Source organism: Carlito syrichta, unplaced genomic scaffold (genome assembly GCF_000164805.1).
Source record: "Carlito syrichta isolate Samal-C Ts95f unplaced genomic scaffold, Tarsius_syrichta-2.0.1 Scaffold147223, whole genome shotgun sequence".
NCBI classification, from domain to species: domain Eukaryota; kingdom Metazoa; phylum Chordata; class Mammalia; order Primates; family Tarsiidae; genus Carlito; species Carlito syrichta.
This window is the reverse complement of record NW_007091319.1, coordinates 1429-13758: the sequence shown is the minus strand read 5'-3', so window position 1 is coordinate 13758 and position 12330 is coordinate 1429. Positions and strand designations below refer to the sequence as shown.

At 60.1% G+C, this 12330-nt stretch overlaps 1 protein-coding gene across 1 annotated transcript in view; it reads left to right on the top strand.

Moving 5' to 3' along the window:
- The window catches only part of ELL (elongation factor for RNA polymerase II), a 33224-nt gene extending 25281 nt beyond the window's left edge, over nucleotides 1-7943 (top strand). Inside the window, exons 7-12 of the mRNA XM_021708781.1 lie at nucleotides 2354-2453; nucleotides 3003-3492; nucleotides 6259-6325; nucleotides 6445-6616; nucleotides 7441-7485; nucleotides 7827-7943. Of these exons, the coding sequence (XP_021564456.1) occupies nucleotides 2354-2453; nucleotides 3003-3492; nucleotides 6259-6325; nucleotides 6445-6616; nucleotides 7441-7485; nucleotides 7827-7943 (991 nt within the window). The remainder of the gene's footprint in view (nucleotides 1-2353; nucleotides 2454-3002; nucleotides 3493-6258; nucleotides 6326-6444; nucleotides 6617-7440; nucleotides 7486-7826) is intronic.
- The last annotated feature ends 4387 nt before the right edge of the window (nucleotides 7944-12330 follow it).

Here is a 12330-nt window from a genome sequence, read left to right as displayed (position 1 = left end):
CACCAGAGCCCAGCAGGTCGAGGCTGCGGTGGCTGAGAGTGGCCACTGCACTCCAGTCTGAGTGACAGAGTGAGACTCCAACTCAAAAAAAACCAAAAAAAGATGCGAGGTACAATTCAGGGTTAGGTATACAACCATTGATCATGCAGGTACCCTTGTTGAAGAGATATGCCCCTCCCTCCCCTAGCAGTTTCCCTCAACTGCCAATCCCACCCCACCTCCCCTGACAGTTTCCCACTAATGCCAATCGCTTTCTTAAATGCCAGTCGCTTTCTTATAGCATTATAATTGTTTAAGGTCCACTTATGAGTGGGAACATATGGTGCTCAGTTCTTTGTTTCTGTGATAAATCACTGAGTATAATTAACTCCAAATCCGTCCAAGTTGCTGCAGAGTTCATATATTTGTCCTTCTTTGTGGATGAGGCACCCATTTCAAGTGAACAACTCAGGGGCATTTGGTGCATTCACAGTGCTGTACAGCCACCGCCTCGGACTAGTTCCAGAACATTCTCATTCCCCAAAAGGAGGCTCTGTCCCATCAACAGTCACTCCTCATCCCCTTCCCCAGCCCCCGACAGCCACAAATCTGCTCCCTGTCTCTCTGGATATGCCTGTTCTGGTGTCACACATGAGATGGCCTTCTGTGTCTGGCTTCCCTCACTCAGTGTCACGTGTTCAAGATTGTCCGTGCTGTGGCCTGTGTCAGTGCCTTCTTCCTGCGACTGAGTCATCCTTCATGTGTGGAGGGACCTCACTGTAGCTGCCCATCCATCAGCTGATGGATCATGTCCCTCTTTTGCTCACTGTCAGCAGAGCTGCAGTGGACATGCGTGTACAAGTGCCTGTGTGGATGTGCTCGTCCCTCGGGCACTTCCCGAAGAATCTCAGTGAATGTCCCCTGGCTGTTTTGAACCCTGCTGAAGGGCAGCTGTGTGGTCGTGGGGTTGGGTAGATGAGAGGTCAGACCCGCAGGCTTTGAGCTCTGCCCTACTGCATGTCTGTGAGGGCTGAGCGGTCCCAGGATATGTAGGGGACCTCGCAGGACTTGGTTGTTTTCACCTTTGGCTGCTGTTGCCAGCACTGCTGTGAACACTGGGAGACAGGGGTCTGTGTGGTTGCAGGTGTTCATCCTCTCCGATGTGCACCAAGGACTGGAATTGCTAGATCATGTGACGATCTGTGATTTTTGGGGAGATCACCAGACCCTTCTCTGCAAGTGCTGGGTTACCTCTCAGTCCCATCACGGGGACCTCCACGTCCCCCCAGCCCTGGTTGTCTGTCTGATTCTGGCCATCCTGGTACCTGTGCAGTGGTATCGTGTTGGTTTAATGTGTATGTCCCTGGTGACAATGTCGATAACCTTCTCGTGGGCTTCTTGGCCACGTGGATGTTTTCCTTGTAGAGATGTGTCTCTGAGCTTGAGCCTGAGCCTGTGTCCCATCAGGCTGTCTTCCAGTTGTTGAGTTGCAGGGGTCTCTTGTGTGTTGTGGTTACTGTGGCCCCCGGCCCCTGGTGACAGTCGTGTTGGAACCCTTGTTCGCAGTGAGCTGTACCTCTTGATGCTTGTGAGAGTCCCTCTAGTCTGGCCTCTGCCTGTTTAGCTGCAGTGTGGCTTGGCAGCTCTAATTGTAGTCTCCTGCAACCTCGGGCTTGCCGGGGCCTCTGCTTGCTCATATGGAGAGGGGCATGTGTGTTGGGGCATCTCTTTCCTTGTCCCTGGCTGCATCACTCTGCTGGGAGGGTTACCACGCTGCCCTTGAGTTCATGCTGTGACCCAGGCTCCCAGGAAAGCTGTCCCATCCAGGCCAGAGCCCTCTGTTCTCTTCTGCATTTTGTGGTTTCTGCAGTGAGCATTGTTAGTAGGATGGATGTGGCCTTTAAGAGTAGAGGCTAGGCCGGGCTCGGTGGCTCAGGCTGTAATCCTAGCGCTTTGGGAGGCCGAGGTGAGTGGATTACCTGAGTCTGCAGGTTCGAGACCCACCCGGGTAACTTGGCGAGACCTCATCTGTACAATAAATCAAAAATTAGCCGGGTGTGGTAGTGTGCGCCTGTGGTTCCAGCTACTTGGAAGGCTGAGGTGGAGAGATCGCTGAAGCCCAGCAGGTCAAGGCTGCAGTGCTCCCGTCTGGGTGACAGAGTGAGTCTCCAACTCAAAAAAAAAAAGAGTCGAGGCTAGTACCCCACTATGTCCCTGGGCTCCCCAGTAGCCAGTGTCCTGTTGAGTGAGTGCAGGAGGATGTCGACCGGGCAGGATGTGTTCAGGCCTGGGCTCCTGTGATCTCACCTGTGTCTACTGGACAGAGGCAGGCCTGGACCCTGTGTTCTCTGACCTGCCCACCTTTCCTCCACAGGAAGCTGTGCCAGCAGCCACAGGGTGCTGGCAGACTCCCCAGAGACACCGCTGCTTCCAGCCCCCTGACTGAGCTAGGGAGCTTGGCCTCACCCCCTCAGGTAGGTGGGGCGGCTGAGGGGATGGGTGGGCCCATCCAGTGCCCCATCCCCTTCCCCAGCCACACTTGGGGATACTCTTGCTTGCCTTCCCCATGAGCCTGTGGGTCTGGGGTGGCCATCTAGCATCATGGTGCCTCTGTCGTGGTACCTTTGGCACCTTAGTCACCTTGTTTTTCACTTCATTCTTGAAGCGGGAGCTACCCCTGGCAGCCCAGTGGCCAAGGTGGAGCAGTGCCAGGGACCGGGTTCTGGCATGTGTGGCCTCAGCACCCCTTGTTGCTTGTGGGAACCTGGGAGGCAGGGAGGCTCTCAGACATGGGGCTGCCCTGTGTCCTCGGCCTCCGTGCCTGTGACTCTGTCACTGGGTGGAGTGTGCCGAGCAGGGTGGAGTGTGCTGAGTAGCCCTGCTCAAGACAGTCCTTAACTTGGTCCTCTCAAGTCCTCTCTGGCTGGACTGCCTGCAATGCTCAGCGTCCCGTGCCCCCATGTGGCCAGTGTGGGCTGTGCAGGTGGCGCTGGGCTCCTAGAACGATCTCCATCCCTTCCCAGAAGCGACTGCAGCCTACTGACTTCATCGACCCCCTGGCCAGCAAGAAGCCCCGGATATCGCACTTCACCCAGAGAACCCAGCCTGCGCTCAATGGGAAACTGGGTGCGTCCAATGGTCGTGAGGCCTTGTCATCTGCCCAGGGCCTGCTGGCCGACACAGACACCCTCAGCTCCAGCAGCCACCTGCCACCGCGGCTAGAACCCCCAAGGGCCCATGATCCTTTGGCTGATGTCAGCAACGACCTGGGCCACAGTGGCCGGGACTGTGAGCACGGGGAGGTGGCCACCCGGGACCCTGCAATGTGCCTCGGCCTGCCCCGGCTGACGGACTGTGCCCAGCCTGGCAGGCCCCACAGCAGCTCCTTGCACAGCAAGTCCAAGAAGAAGTCCAAAAAGCACAAAGACAAGGAGCGGGCAGCTGAGGACACGCTCCGGGCCCAGCCGCCAGACTGTGTACCTGCCACCCATGGACCCCCGTCAGACGCCCCGGGTAGGTGTCTTGGATGGGGCCTTCCAGGAGGACACGTCTGGGACCTTGAACGCTGGTCCTGTGCCATCCTCGCTCACCAGGGGTGTCAGGTCCAGGCTGAAGGAGTGGGACCACATGGCCCATAAGCCCCATCAGCCTGTGTGGCGCCTGGTATTCTTCTGCCTGGTTGTCTCTCTGCCCCTCCGGAGCACCTGGTATTCTCTGCCCCTCCGGAGCACCTCCATGACGGTCAGGGCAGCACGAGACCCACAGGAGAAGCTCATGTGTGGAGAGGAACAGGTTCCAGGCTGCAGCTCTGGTCTCAGGGGGCCCCGGATGCTGGGAGGGAATGGGCGCCCTCCAGGTTACCTGGGCTCAGGGAGGCAGTAGGGGCGGGGGAGCTTGCCGCTTTTGGGAGTCCAGAGTAGCTGCTGGTAGGGAGTCCGTGGAGTGGCTGCACCTGCATCTCCATGGGCTTCATACAGTCGGCTGGGCGTTTCTGCCTGTGGGGACAGGATTTGGGAGACCAGGGATGGAGGGTCCCAAGGAAGTGGGGGGACTTTTTGTGGGGCAGAGTTGGGGTGTTGGGCTACAGGGGTGCCGTGGGCAGGCCTGCTCCTCCAGAGAGAGAGGTAGGCTGGGGCAGGGGCAGCCGAGTGGGCTCCGCAAGGCCAGGGGTCCTGGGTGGCCCCGAGCTCACAGTACAGGCCCCTGGCCCTGCCACCCTCGCAGCATCCAGCGCAGTGCCCCCGAGCCCCGCGGGACTGCTCGTTTATGTTAACTAGCGTGAAGCAGGGGTGGGAACGCTCCAGTCTCGTGAGGCAGAGGCTGCTGTGTCGCTGCAGAGGCTCCCGTGCAGTGGTGGTTTCACAGGTGGTCGCCTCCCTCTCCACGCTAGTTGCTGTTTGTGGGCTGTGTCCCAGGGAGGACGCTGAGTAGGCACCTTCATGGCACCACATGGGAGTGCTTCCGGTTACATGTCTCACGTGCTCCCTAGCTGCCCCCAGAGAGGTGGAAGGAGGGGATTCATGGTTGCATGGGATTTGTCCTGCCTTGTGCAGGGCCTCCCGGCTTCCACACACCTGCGTGTGGGCCCACGAGGAGGTGACATCCCTGTTCCTGATCCCCAGAACTGACCCACATGTCTGTCTCAGATGGCAGGAGAGGGATGCAGGCAGCTGGGAGGACCCTGGCTCGGAATGGGTTGGACCAAGGAAGAGATGCAGCCCTGGCTGGCGCTGCATAGGGCTCAGGATACCTTCCCATCCTGCCTGGTGCCTGTGGGCCGCAGCCTGGGAGTCTGTCATCCCCTGTCCTGGGTGAGAAAGCACCACCCAGGGAGTAGATGTTCAGAGCAATGAGAAAGGGCAGCTAAGGCACCAGAGCCCGTGTCTGGGGCATTGGCCCGTCTTCCCCTGGTCTTGAACCCAGGTGACCGTCTTCCCTTGGTCTTGAAGGGTGTTTGTGTTCCAGGCACATTGCAGGTGTCCCAGTGCCTCTGCCCAGGGAGGTAGAAGATCAGTAGGTGGAGAGATGGGGCTGGGAAGAGGACACACCAGGATGAGAGCCATGGCAGGGCTGTCCCAGGGGCCCTGAGGCAAGGACCAGTGTGGCCAGCCAGCCCTTCTAGTGCTTTAGCAGGTGCCAGCCGGGGACCGGGCCTTGAAGTTACCACAGGCACCATGTCCTACTGGCCCTGGGCCTTGGTCTCCCCATCTGTCTCTTGCCCAGTGAAGACCTTGGGAGGTGAAGTGAGGTGATGCCAGTACTGCATTCGTGATGGGAGTGAGGGCTCAGCCCTGTGCGTGCGCGTGAGCCACTCTTCCTTCCTGCTAGAGCCAGAGTCAAGCTCCATATGCACCACTGGCTTGTGGCCCTTGGAAGGCCACAGCATCTTAATGACCCAAGTGGGATGAAGGCCACATGTGGCCTGAAGGAGAGGCGTTAGGACCTCCGGGGTGCTCTGACCATTCCTGGGACTGCTCTGGAGGGCCAAGGGCTGTGCTGAGAGGATTCTCTGTAGATGAGGTCTCAGTGTCCTGCTCCTGGAGGGGGAGTGGAGGCCTCAAACATGTGCACAGGATGCTGGCGGTAATGCAGAAGGCCTGGGGAAGGCCCACCCAGGGCCTGGGGGGCCGGGCCCCTCCCTTCTCCTCCCTCCTCCCTGCTTCCCAAACATAGACCTTCGTGCAATGGAGCAGGGGCAGTCCAGCAGCCACCTGGCTGTTGACTGGCCTCAGGCAGGCTCCTTGCGTCCCAAAGGGCTGAGCGCCCTCCATCGCCCTGTGCTCTTCGTGGCTCTGTGTCTGGGAGCTCTGCTCACAGTGGCTCCATGGTTCCTCCGGCCAGGCTTGACCTGGAGCTGCCATGTGCAGCTTACAGTCCAGTGTCTACCTGAGGGGGTAGACCAGGAAGGTCAGTTGGGCTCAGGGCAAGGTGCAGTCCCTGTGGCCTTCGCGCCTTTGTCCTGTGTGGATGGAGATCAGATGCACCAGGGACTCCTTTGTTTGCAGCTTAGCGAACTTTGACATGTGGTCAGTGGCAGCCAGTGGGACTGGTAGTAAGGGCTTCCGCCCTGCCTGACCTGACCTGTAGTCACTTACCAAGAATGTGTCCGCCAGGTGGGGCTCCCTCGGGCCATGCAGGCGTGCTGTGTTGGGCTTGCCACCTGAGGGCACTGCTGTGTCACCGGGCCCCTCTGCACATGGCACCCTCCTGTCCCCTGGACAGTGGAGCATGGCTCCTGCTGCCCCGACGTGGACTCAGCACAGGCATCTACTCCCACAGGTTTCAACGGAGCCTGTGGTGCGGCCAGTGTCCCCACGTCCACGTCCGAGACGCCCGACTACCTACTGTGAGTGCCTGGGCTCCAGCCTGTGAATCCCAGCAGCTGGGGTAGCCACTGTGTGGGACTGGGGCTTCCTGTGTCAGCATGGGCCCCCTGAGCCCTGACGCTTGTCTCTGGTCCCTCAGAAAATACGCAGCCATTATGTCTTCGGAGCAGCGCCAGAGCTACAAGAACGACTTCAACGCCGAGTACAGCGAGTACCGGGACCTACACGCACGCATCGAGCGTATCACGCGGCGCTTCACACAGCTGGATGCCCAGCTCCGGCAGCTCTCCCAGGGCTCTGAGGAGTATGAGGTGAGGGTGGGTGGACACTGCCACACACAGGTCCTGAGCTGCTGGCCCCAGCCTGGCCTCCACCCTAGGGCACTCTCCTCTCCTGGGTTGGGAGTTGTGCACGTGCCTGGGGTTCAGGCGGCCTTGTTGTGGGGATGGCCGTAACCCACCTCCCAGAGTGGGGACAAATGGGGCATATGGGCCCCGTCCTCGAGAGCACCCAGAGTCCTCTCACAGCCCAGGACACAGGGCTCTTGGGCCAGACTGGGGTCACCCTGCTGTGAGCCCTGTCCTGCACCCGGAGTCCAGCCTGCTGCCACATGCACGGCAGAGGGAAGGTCCCCGTGGTCCAGTGCCAGGAGTCCTCTGGTGCAGAGCTGCCCTTTGGTGGGGAGACGTCTCCACCCGCAGCCATAGCCCCAACCTGCCTCCTGCCTGCCGCCTTTCAGAACCTGGCTGCAGGCTAGGATCCAAGAATCGGGGTGCTGGCGTCTGTCTCCCCTGGGGAGGCCCTTTGGTTGGGGACTGGAGAAAGGGGAGGTTCTGAGGGCCTGCGGGTGACAAGCTCCTGGGACCCCCCTCGGTGCAGCCCTCCCACCTGGACAGTGGCCAGACCCGGCTGGGAGCCAGGAAAGGTGGGCTCCCCTTTGCGTGGGCTGAGGCTCTGACCAGCTCCTACCTCCCAGGCTCCAGGTCCTTTCCCGCCCCCTGCAACCTGGGCAGCCACTGTGTGGGTCCCTGGGGGCTGCTCCGCCCCCACCCTGTACAGAGCACCCATGACGAGGAAGGGCTGAAGGCTGAGTACAGACTGGGAGTTGTTTTTCTCTCTTTTGTTTTGCTTCTAGACCACTCGAGGGCAGATCTTGCAGGAATATCGAAAAATCAAGAAGGTGAGTATTGTGTCACAGGGGACATGGCAGAAGAGGCTGCCTCAACATGCCTAGGAGAGCCTGGAGGGGCCTCAGGGCAGCCCCTTGGAGGTGTGGCCCAGCCTTCCCCGGACTTGGGGCCCTTTCTGGCACCCCTCTCCTGGCCCTCCAGGGCAGCCCCAGCTCCCAGGCTGTGGTTCCCCCGTGACTTCAGCTGCTGTGGCCTGGCCCAGCCACACGAGCTGGGGTGGGAGCTGGCCCTTCCTCACCTTGGGACAGACCTCTCTGGGCTGGGTGCCAGCCGGTGCAGGGGCTTCTGGTCTGAGGGGGCAGACCCGAGTGACATAGCCTGGTCCCCACAGACCAACACCAACTACAGCCAGGACAAGCATCGCTGCGAGTATCTGCACAGCAAGTTGGCACACATCAAGAGGCTCATCGCAGAGTACGACCAGCGGCAGCTGCAGGCACGGCCCTAGCGGCTGGGCCGGGCAGAGGGGGAGCAGGCGGGTCTGCTTCACAGCAAACACGAGGAAGACACCTCATCTGAGCCAGCGCCGCCGCCTCTGGGAAGCCCGGCAGACCTCTTCCCCAGGTGGGGCGGCCTCAAGCTGCCCGACCCTCCTGGCCTGAGCAGGCCCTCCTGGCTGGACTCCCAGGAAGCCACCACCCTGCTCCTCCTCCCCCTTCTCCCTCCTCCACCCCCCACCCCCGGCCGCATGGCCCAGGGCTTCAGCTTCCTCTGCTGGGAAGACTCAGGGCCCTCCGAGGCCGCCTGCCTTTTCTAGTTTTATACAGAGACAGCCACTTTTAGCTACTGCTAACGAGACTCGAGTCTATTTTTGTACAAGAGAAAGAATCTTTTTTCTAAGCCTGTGCCTCCCTCCCTCGACACCCAGAGGGATCCTGCCCTGGGCCCTCTGCAGTATTACAGCCACGGACGGTGCACCCGGTTGCTTCGTCGCATCCAGCAAAGGGGTGGTCGAGTGGCTATTTTGGGAACTCCAGCTGGTGTCCCAGGCAGCTGCTCGAGCCGAGAGGGCAGAGCTCTAGGTCCCCTGCCTGTGATGCCAGGCCGCTGTGTTTCTGTGCTGCGAGCTTGAACCCTGTAGCTGCAAGCAGGGCGTCTGATTTTACTCTGCCACATCCTCAGTTTCCCCCTTTGCTGCTGCTTTTCGTTTCGCACTGTTGAGACTACATGGCCTCCGTGCTGCTGACCTCACTCCGTCCCTTCGTCACTTGTGGGTCTTGGGGCTGTTTTAGCAGAGCTGCCGTCAAGGTTTGCACTCAGGGAGGGGCTGGCAGGGCTGGAACCTGGGGTCAGGGAGGCCCCCAGGCCCCTTGGCAGAGCTGGGAGGGCCGGAAGGACAAGCCGGCCCACTCTGGGGGCACAGGCTTTGCAGACACCCCGCTTGCTGCTTTGTTGCTGTGCCCCATGTCCTCAAAGCATCGGGGGCCGTGTGTGGGTGCCTGTGTGTGTATGTGTGGGGACCACCAGGGTGTGGTGGGGTCTGGGGTGTGTGTTCCCACCTAGGGCCGAGCAAAGCCATGACTTGGGAAGGTGGCGGGGGGCTAGCCATGACCCAGAGCTGGGGTCACGCCAGCAGCCACAGCCGCCACCAGCAGCAGAGCAGGGAGGGCGGAAGTGCACAAATCCAGGCGTGTCCGTGTTTCTCCTCTGCGGGGTGCCTCCCGGTGGCTTCCTGAGAGCCAGGGTGCGCAGAGGAGCCTGCGCCCGCCCCAGAGCCTCTGTCCCCTGGGCCTCCGGTCCTCAGTCTCCACAGAAGCCCACCCACATGTTTCAGTAGCTCTTGTTTTTTTCTCTGGGACAGGTTGGGGCCAGGCCCTACCGAGCCCACCGTGCTCTGCGGAGGGCCTATCCCAGCAGGCCCCGCAGTGCCGGACTCGCAGTTGAACTTGCCTTTTTGTTGTTGCTGTTTTTGTTGTCTGTCTGCTGTCCTTTTAAGGAAGTATGAAGCTAAGAAGTTTTGTGTTTGAGGGTCGGTGGACAAGAGTCCCAGCTGATTAAATATTGTCTAACTTATTGATACTGTTTTTTTTCCTTTTAATGTTGTACTGTGGAGAAAAACTACTTTGAGCCATGGAGTTGGTGTTTACAAGAACTTTTCACTTTTGCCAAAATGTTACAACGAAAGGTGCCTGTGTCTTGGGTGCCCTAACACTTCCTTTGAGATCCTGGTGTCCTTTTGTACACTCAACGGTGAATGCTGACTTTTTCATCCAACAATAAATTTCACTGCACTGAACCCGCAGCCCAGGTTGCCTGGCTGGCGTGTGTGTGTCGCAGCCGGGTTGCTGTGGTGGTCGGGGGAGCCCTGTCCCGTGGTTGGGGTGGCATGGCCTGGGGCCGCCATGGTGACGGGGAAGGGGCGTGTGGGGGCTCGGCCTTGGGCCAGCAAGAGGGTGTCCCTCAAGGCCCACCTCAGCTGTTGCCCCGGAGTGAGGATGGGGGCGTAGTAGAAAGAGGCTCGTGAGGCTGAGCCAGGGCAGGGGGTGTGGGGAGCCCCAGCAGGTGTATGAGCAAGGCAGTGTTTCCCCTCACCCCATGCCCGTGTGGACAGGTGGACAGAGCCTAGCTGGGGATCCCTGGGCCTCCTGCAGCACCAAAGCCCATGGAGGGGGCAGGGGGGGATGATTTGGGGGATGCAAGCTGTGACCCTCACCTTCTGATGCAGACAGCAGTGGGTAGTGGCAATATTTTATTGTCTGCCCCTCCCAGACTGGCACTTTGGGGCGGAGCCTCCCCTGTGCCCTGCTGGGGACAGGGATGCTGAGGATCTGGCGGTGGCCACCCTCATCCTGTTCCAGGTGAGGGGCAGGAGGACGTGGGGCTGTGATCCTCCCTCCCAGGACACAAGGGGCACTTATTTGCCTAAGGGAAAGCAGAGCAAGGGTCTTGGGGTCAGTGGGCCTGTCTAGCCCCCTGCCTGGGTGGCCTTGGCCTGAGTTCCTTGCAGGCCCAGGGATCTGCAAGGTGTGAGGGAGTGAAGCCAGGCATGTACCCTGCTCCCAGTACTGCCGGGCCACGCCGTTCTTCCCGGGGATAGCATCGCTGTCCTTCACACTCCGAGGCCGCCACCTCCCCCGGACCTTGGCTGTCAGCTCCGAGCAGACCTTCCGGCAGCACCTTGGTCGTCAGCCCACTGAGCCCACAGTTGTCTCCTGGCTGATCCCCCTGAGTCATGGACGCCACCAGTCCAGCCCCCTGGAGCCCAGAAGTGTCTGCCCACCCCACCTTGCAGCTTCTTGGACGCCATCCTGACTGTCCTCTTTCCACCAGCACCCCTGCTCCCACAGCCTCCTGTGCGCCCAGCTCCCCCTGGGCTCTGGGCCTTGGTGACCCGGCCAGCCCCATCCCTGCCTTGGAGCCTTTGTCACTGCTCATCTGCACACATCCTGCGTCACGAGTGGCCTCGAGTCACAAGCTCCCCCGACCCTCCCCTCCTGGCTGCATGTCCAACAGTTCCGTTCCCAGGGATAGCTCGGACTTACCAGCTAAGGGGCTGGGGGCTGCTGATCGAGGGTCTGCATGCCCAGCCTCAGCTCTGAGACTTTGCTAGAACAGCTCCATAGAGAAGACGCAGGCCGGGGTCAGGCGGGTGCTCCCACACCTTCTCCAGGGTGCTGCCCTCCCAGCACCTATGTCTTTGCCAACCCCTCATCACTTCAGCTTCTTTTTATTTAAAAATGTGTATTTAGAGACAGGGTCTCACTGTGTTGCCCAGGCTGGTTTTGAACTCCTGAGCTCAGAGTGAACCTCCTGCCTCAATCTCCCAATACTACTCCCTGCTTTGTTTAGAGATTTTTATGGCGGTCTTGTAGGAGTGGAAAGGGGTGACATGTTTTTCCTCGCCCATCACAAGGGTCACGGCCGACACTTCTATGTCAAGGGCAGGACATGGGCGCCTTTGGGAAGGAAGACCCCACAGCTCCAGAAGTGCATGTCCCCGGCCCCGTGGAGACTGCAGAGATGTGACTGCACAGAGGGTGGGACCCTGCTGGGGCTTTGTAGCCTCCCTGGGCAACATTCTGTCCTCCAGGGCACAGGCAGGACCTGTTGGAATGGGGCCCTCGGAAGAAGGGAGAGGCGCCGCCACAGGGATTCTGGTCCTGCGACCCACTTCAGGGGAGAGGGACAGAGACAGGAGAACCGGATGAGGTCAGGACACCCTGCTTCTAAGGCTTCCGTGGTCCTTCAGTCCAAAGTACCCAGCATGCCAGGGAGCTGTGCTTTGGGGGTGTTGTGTTCTGAGCCCCAACACCCTGGTTTATACAGATTTGGTGAAGTAAGTGGCTATCGGTGACTGAACTCAACCTATAGCCAGGAACCAGGGACAGAGACCAAATGTTGTATCACACTTCCTGTCCTCAGACTGCCTCCCACCTGGCCGTCTTTTCTTCTGCCCAGTGCCTGTGATTTTCCTCTCAGTGGACTCCTCTTCATATCTCAAAACCCTTCTAGCATCCACCTTATGTGGGAGGCCTGCCTCGCAGGGCCCCTGCTTCTGAGCTATCTGGGGGGAGTAGGGGGCGGGAGCCCACTTCCAGCTCCCCAGGCTGGGGCCCCTTTAGGGTAGGGTAATGCCTGGAACCGGGGTCTTGTAGCCCGGGCTCCCAGGTTGGGCCCTGACTGTCTTCTATAAACGTTCCCTACTGTCCACCTTTTGGGCCAGCTCCAGTGGTGGAAACTTTCTGGCCTCCAGCCGCCTGTTTTGGAAAGTTCCTGGGGGAGCCGCCCCCGCCTGCCCGCTGGGTTCCCACGCTCCCTTATCACGAGGGGGCCTCATTCCTCCCCCGCGGGCTGCCCGGCCCTGCCCAGCCCCCATCCTCTTCCCAGGGAACAGC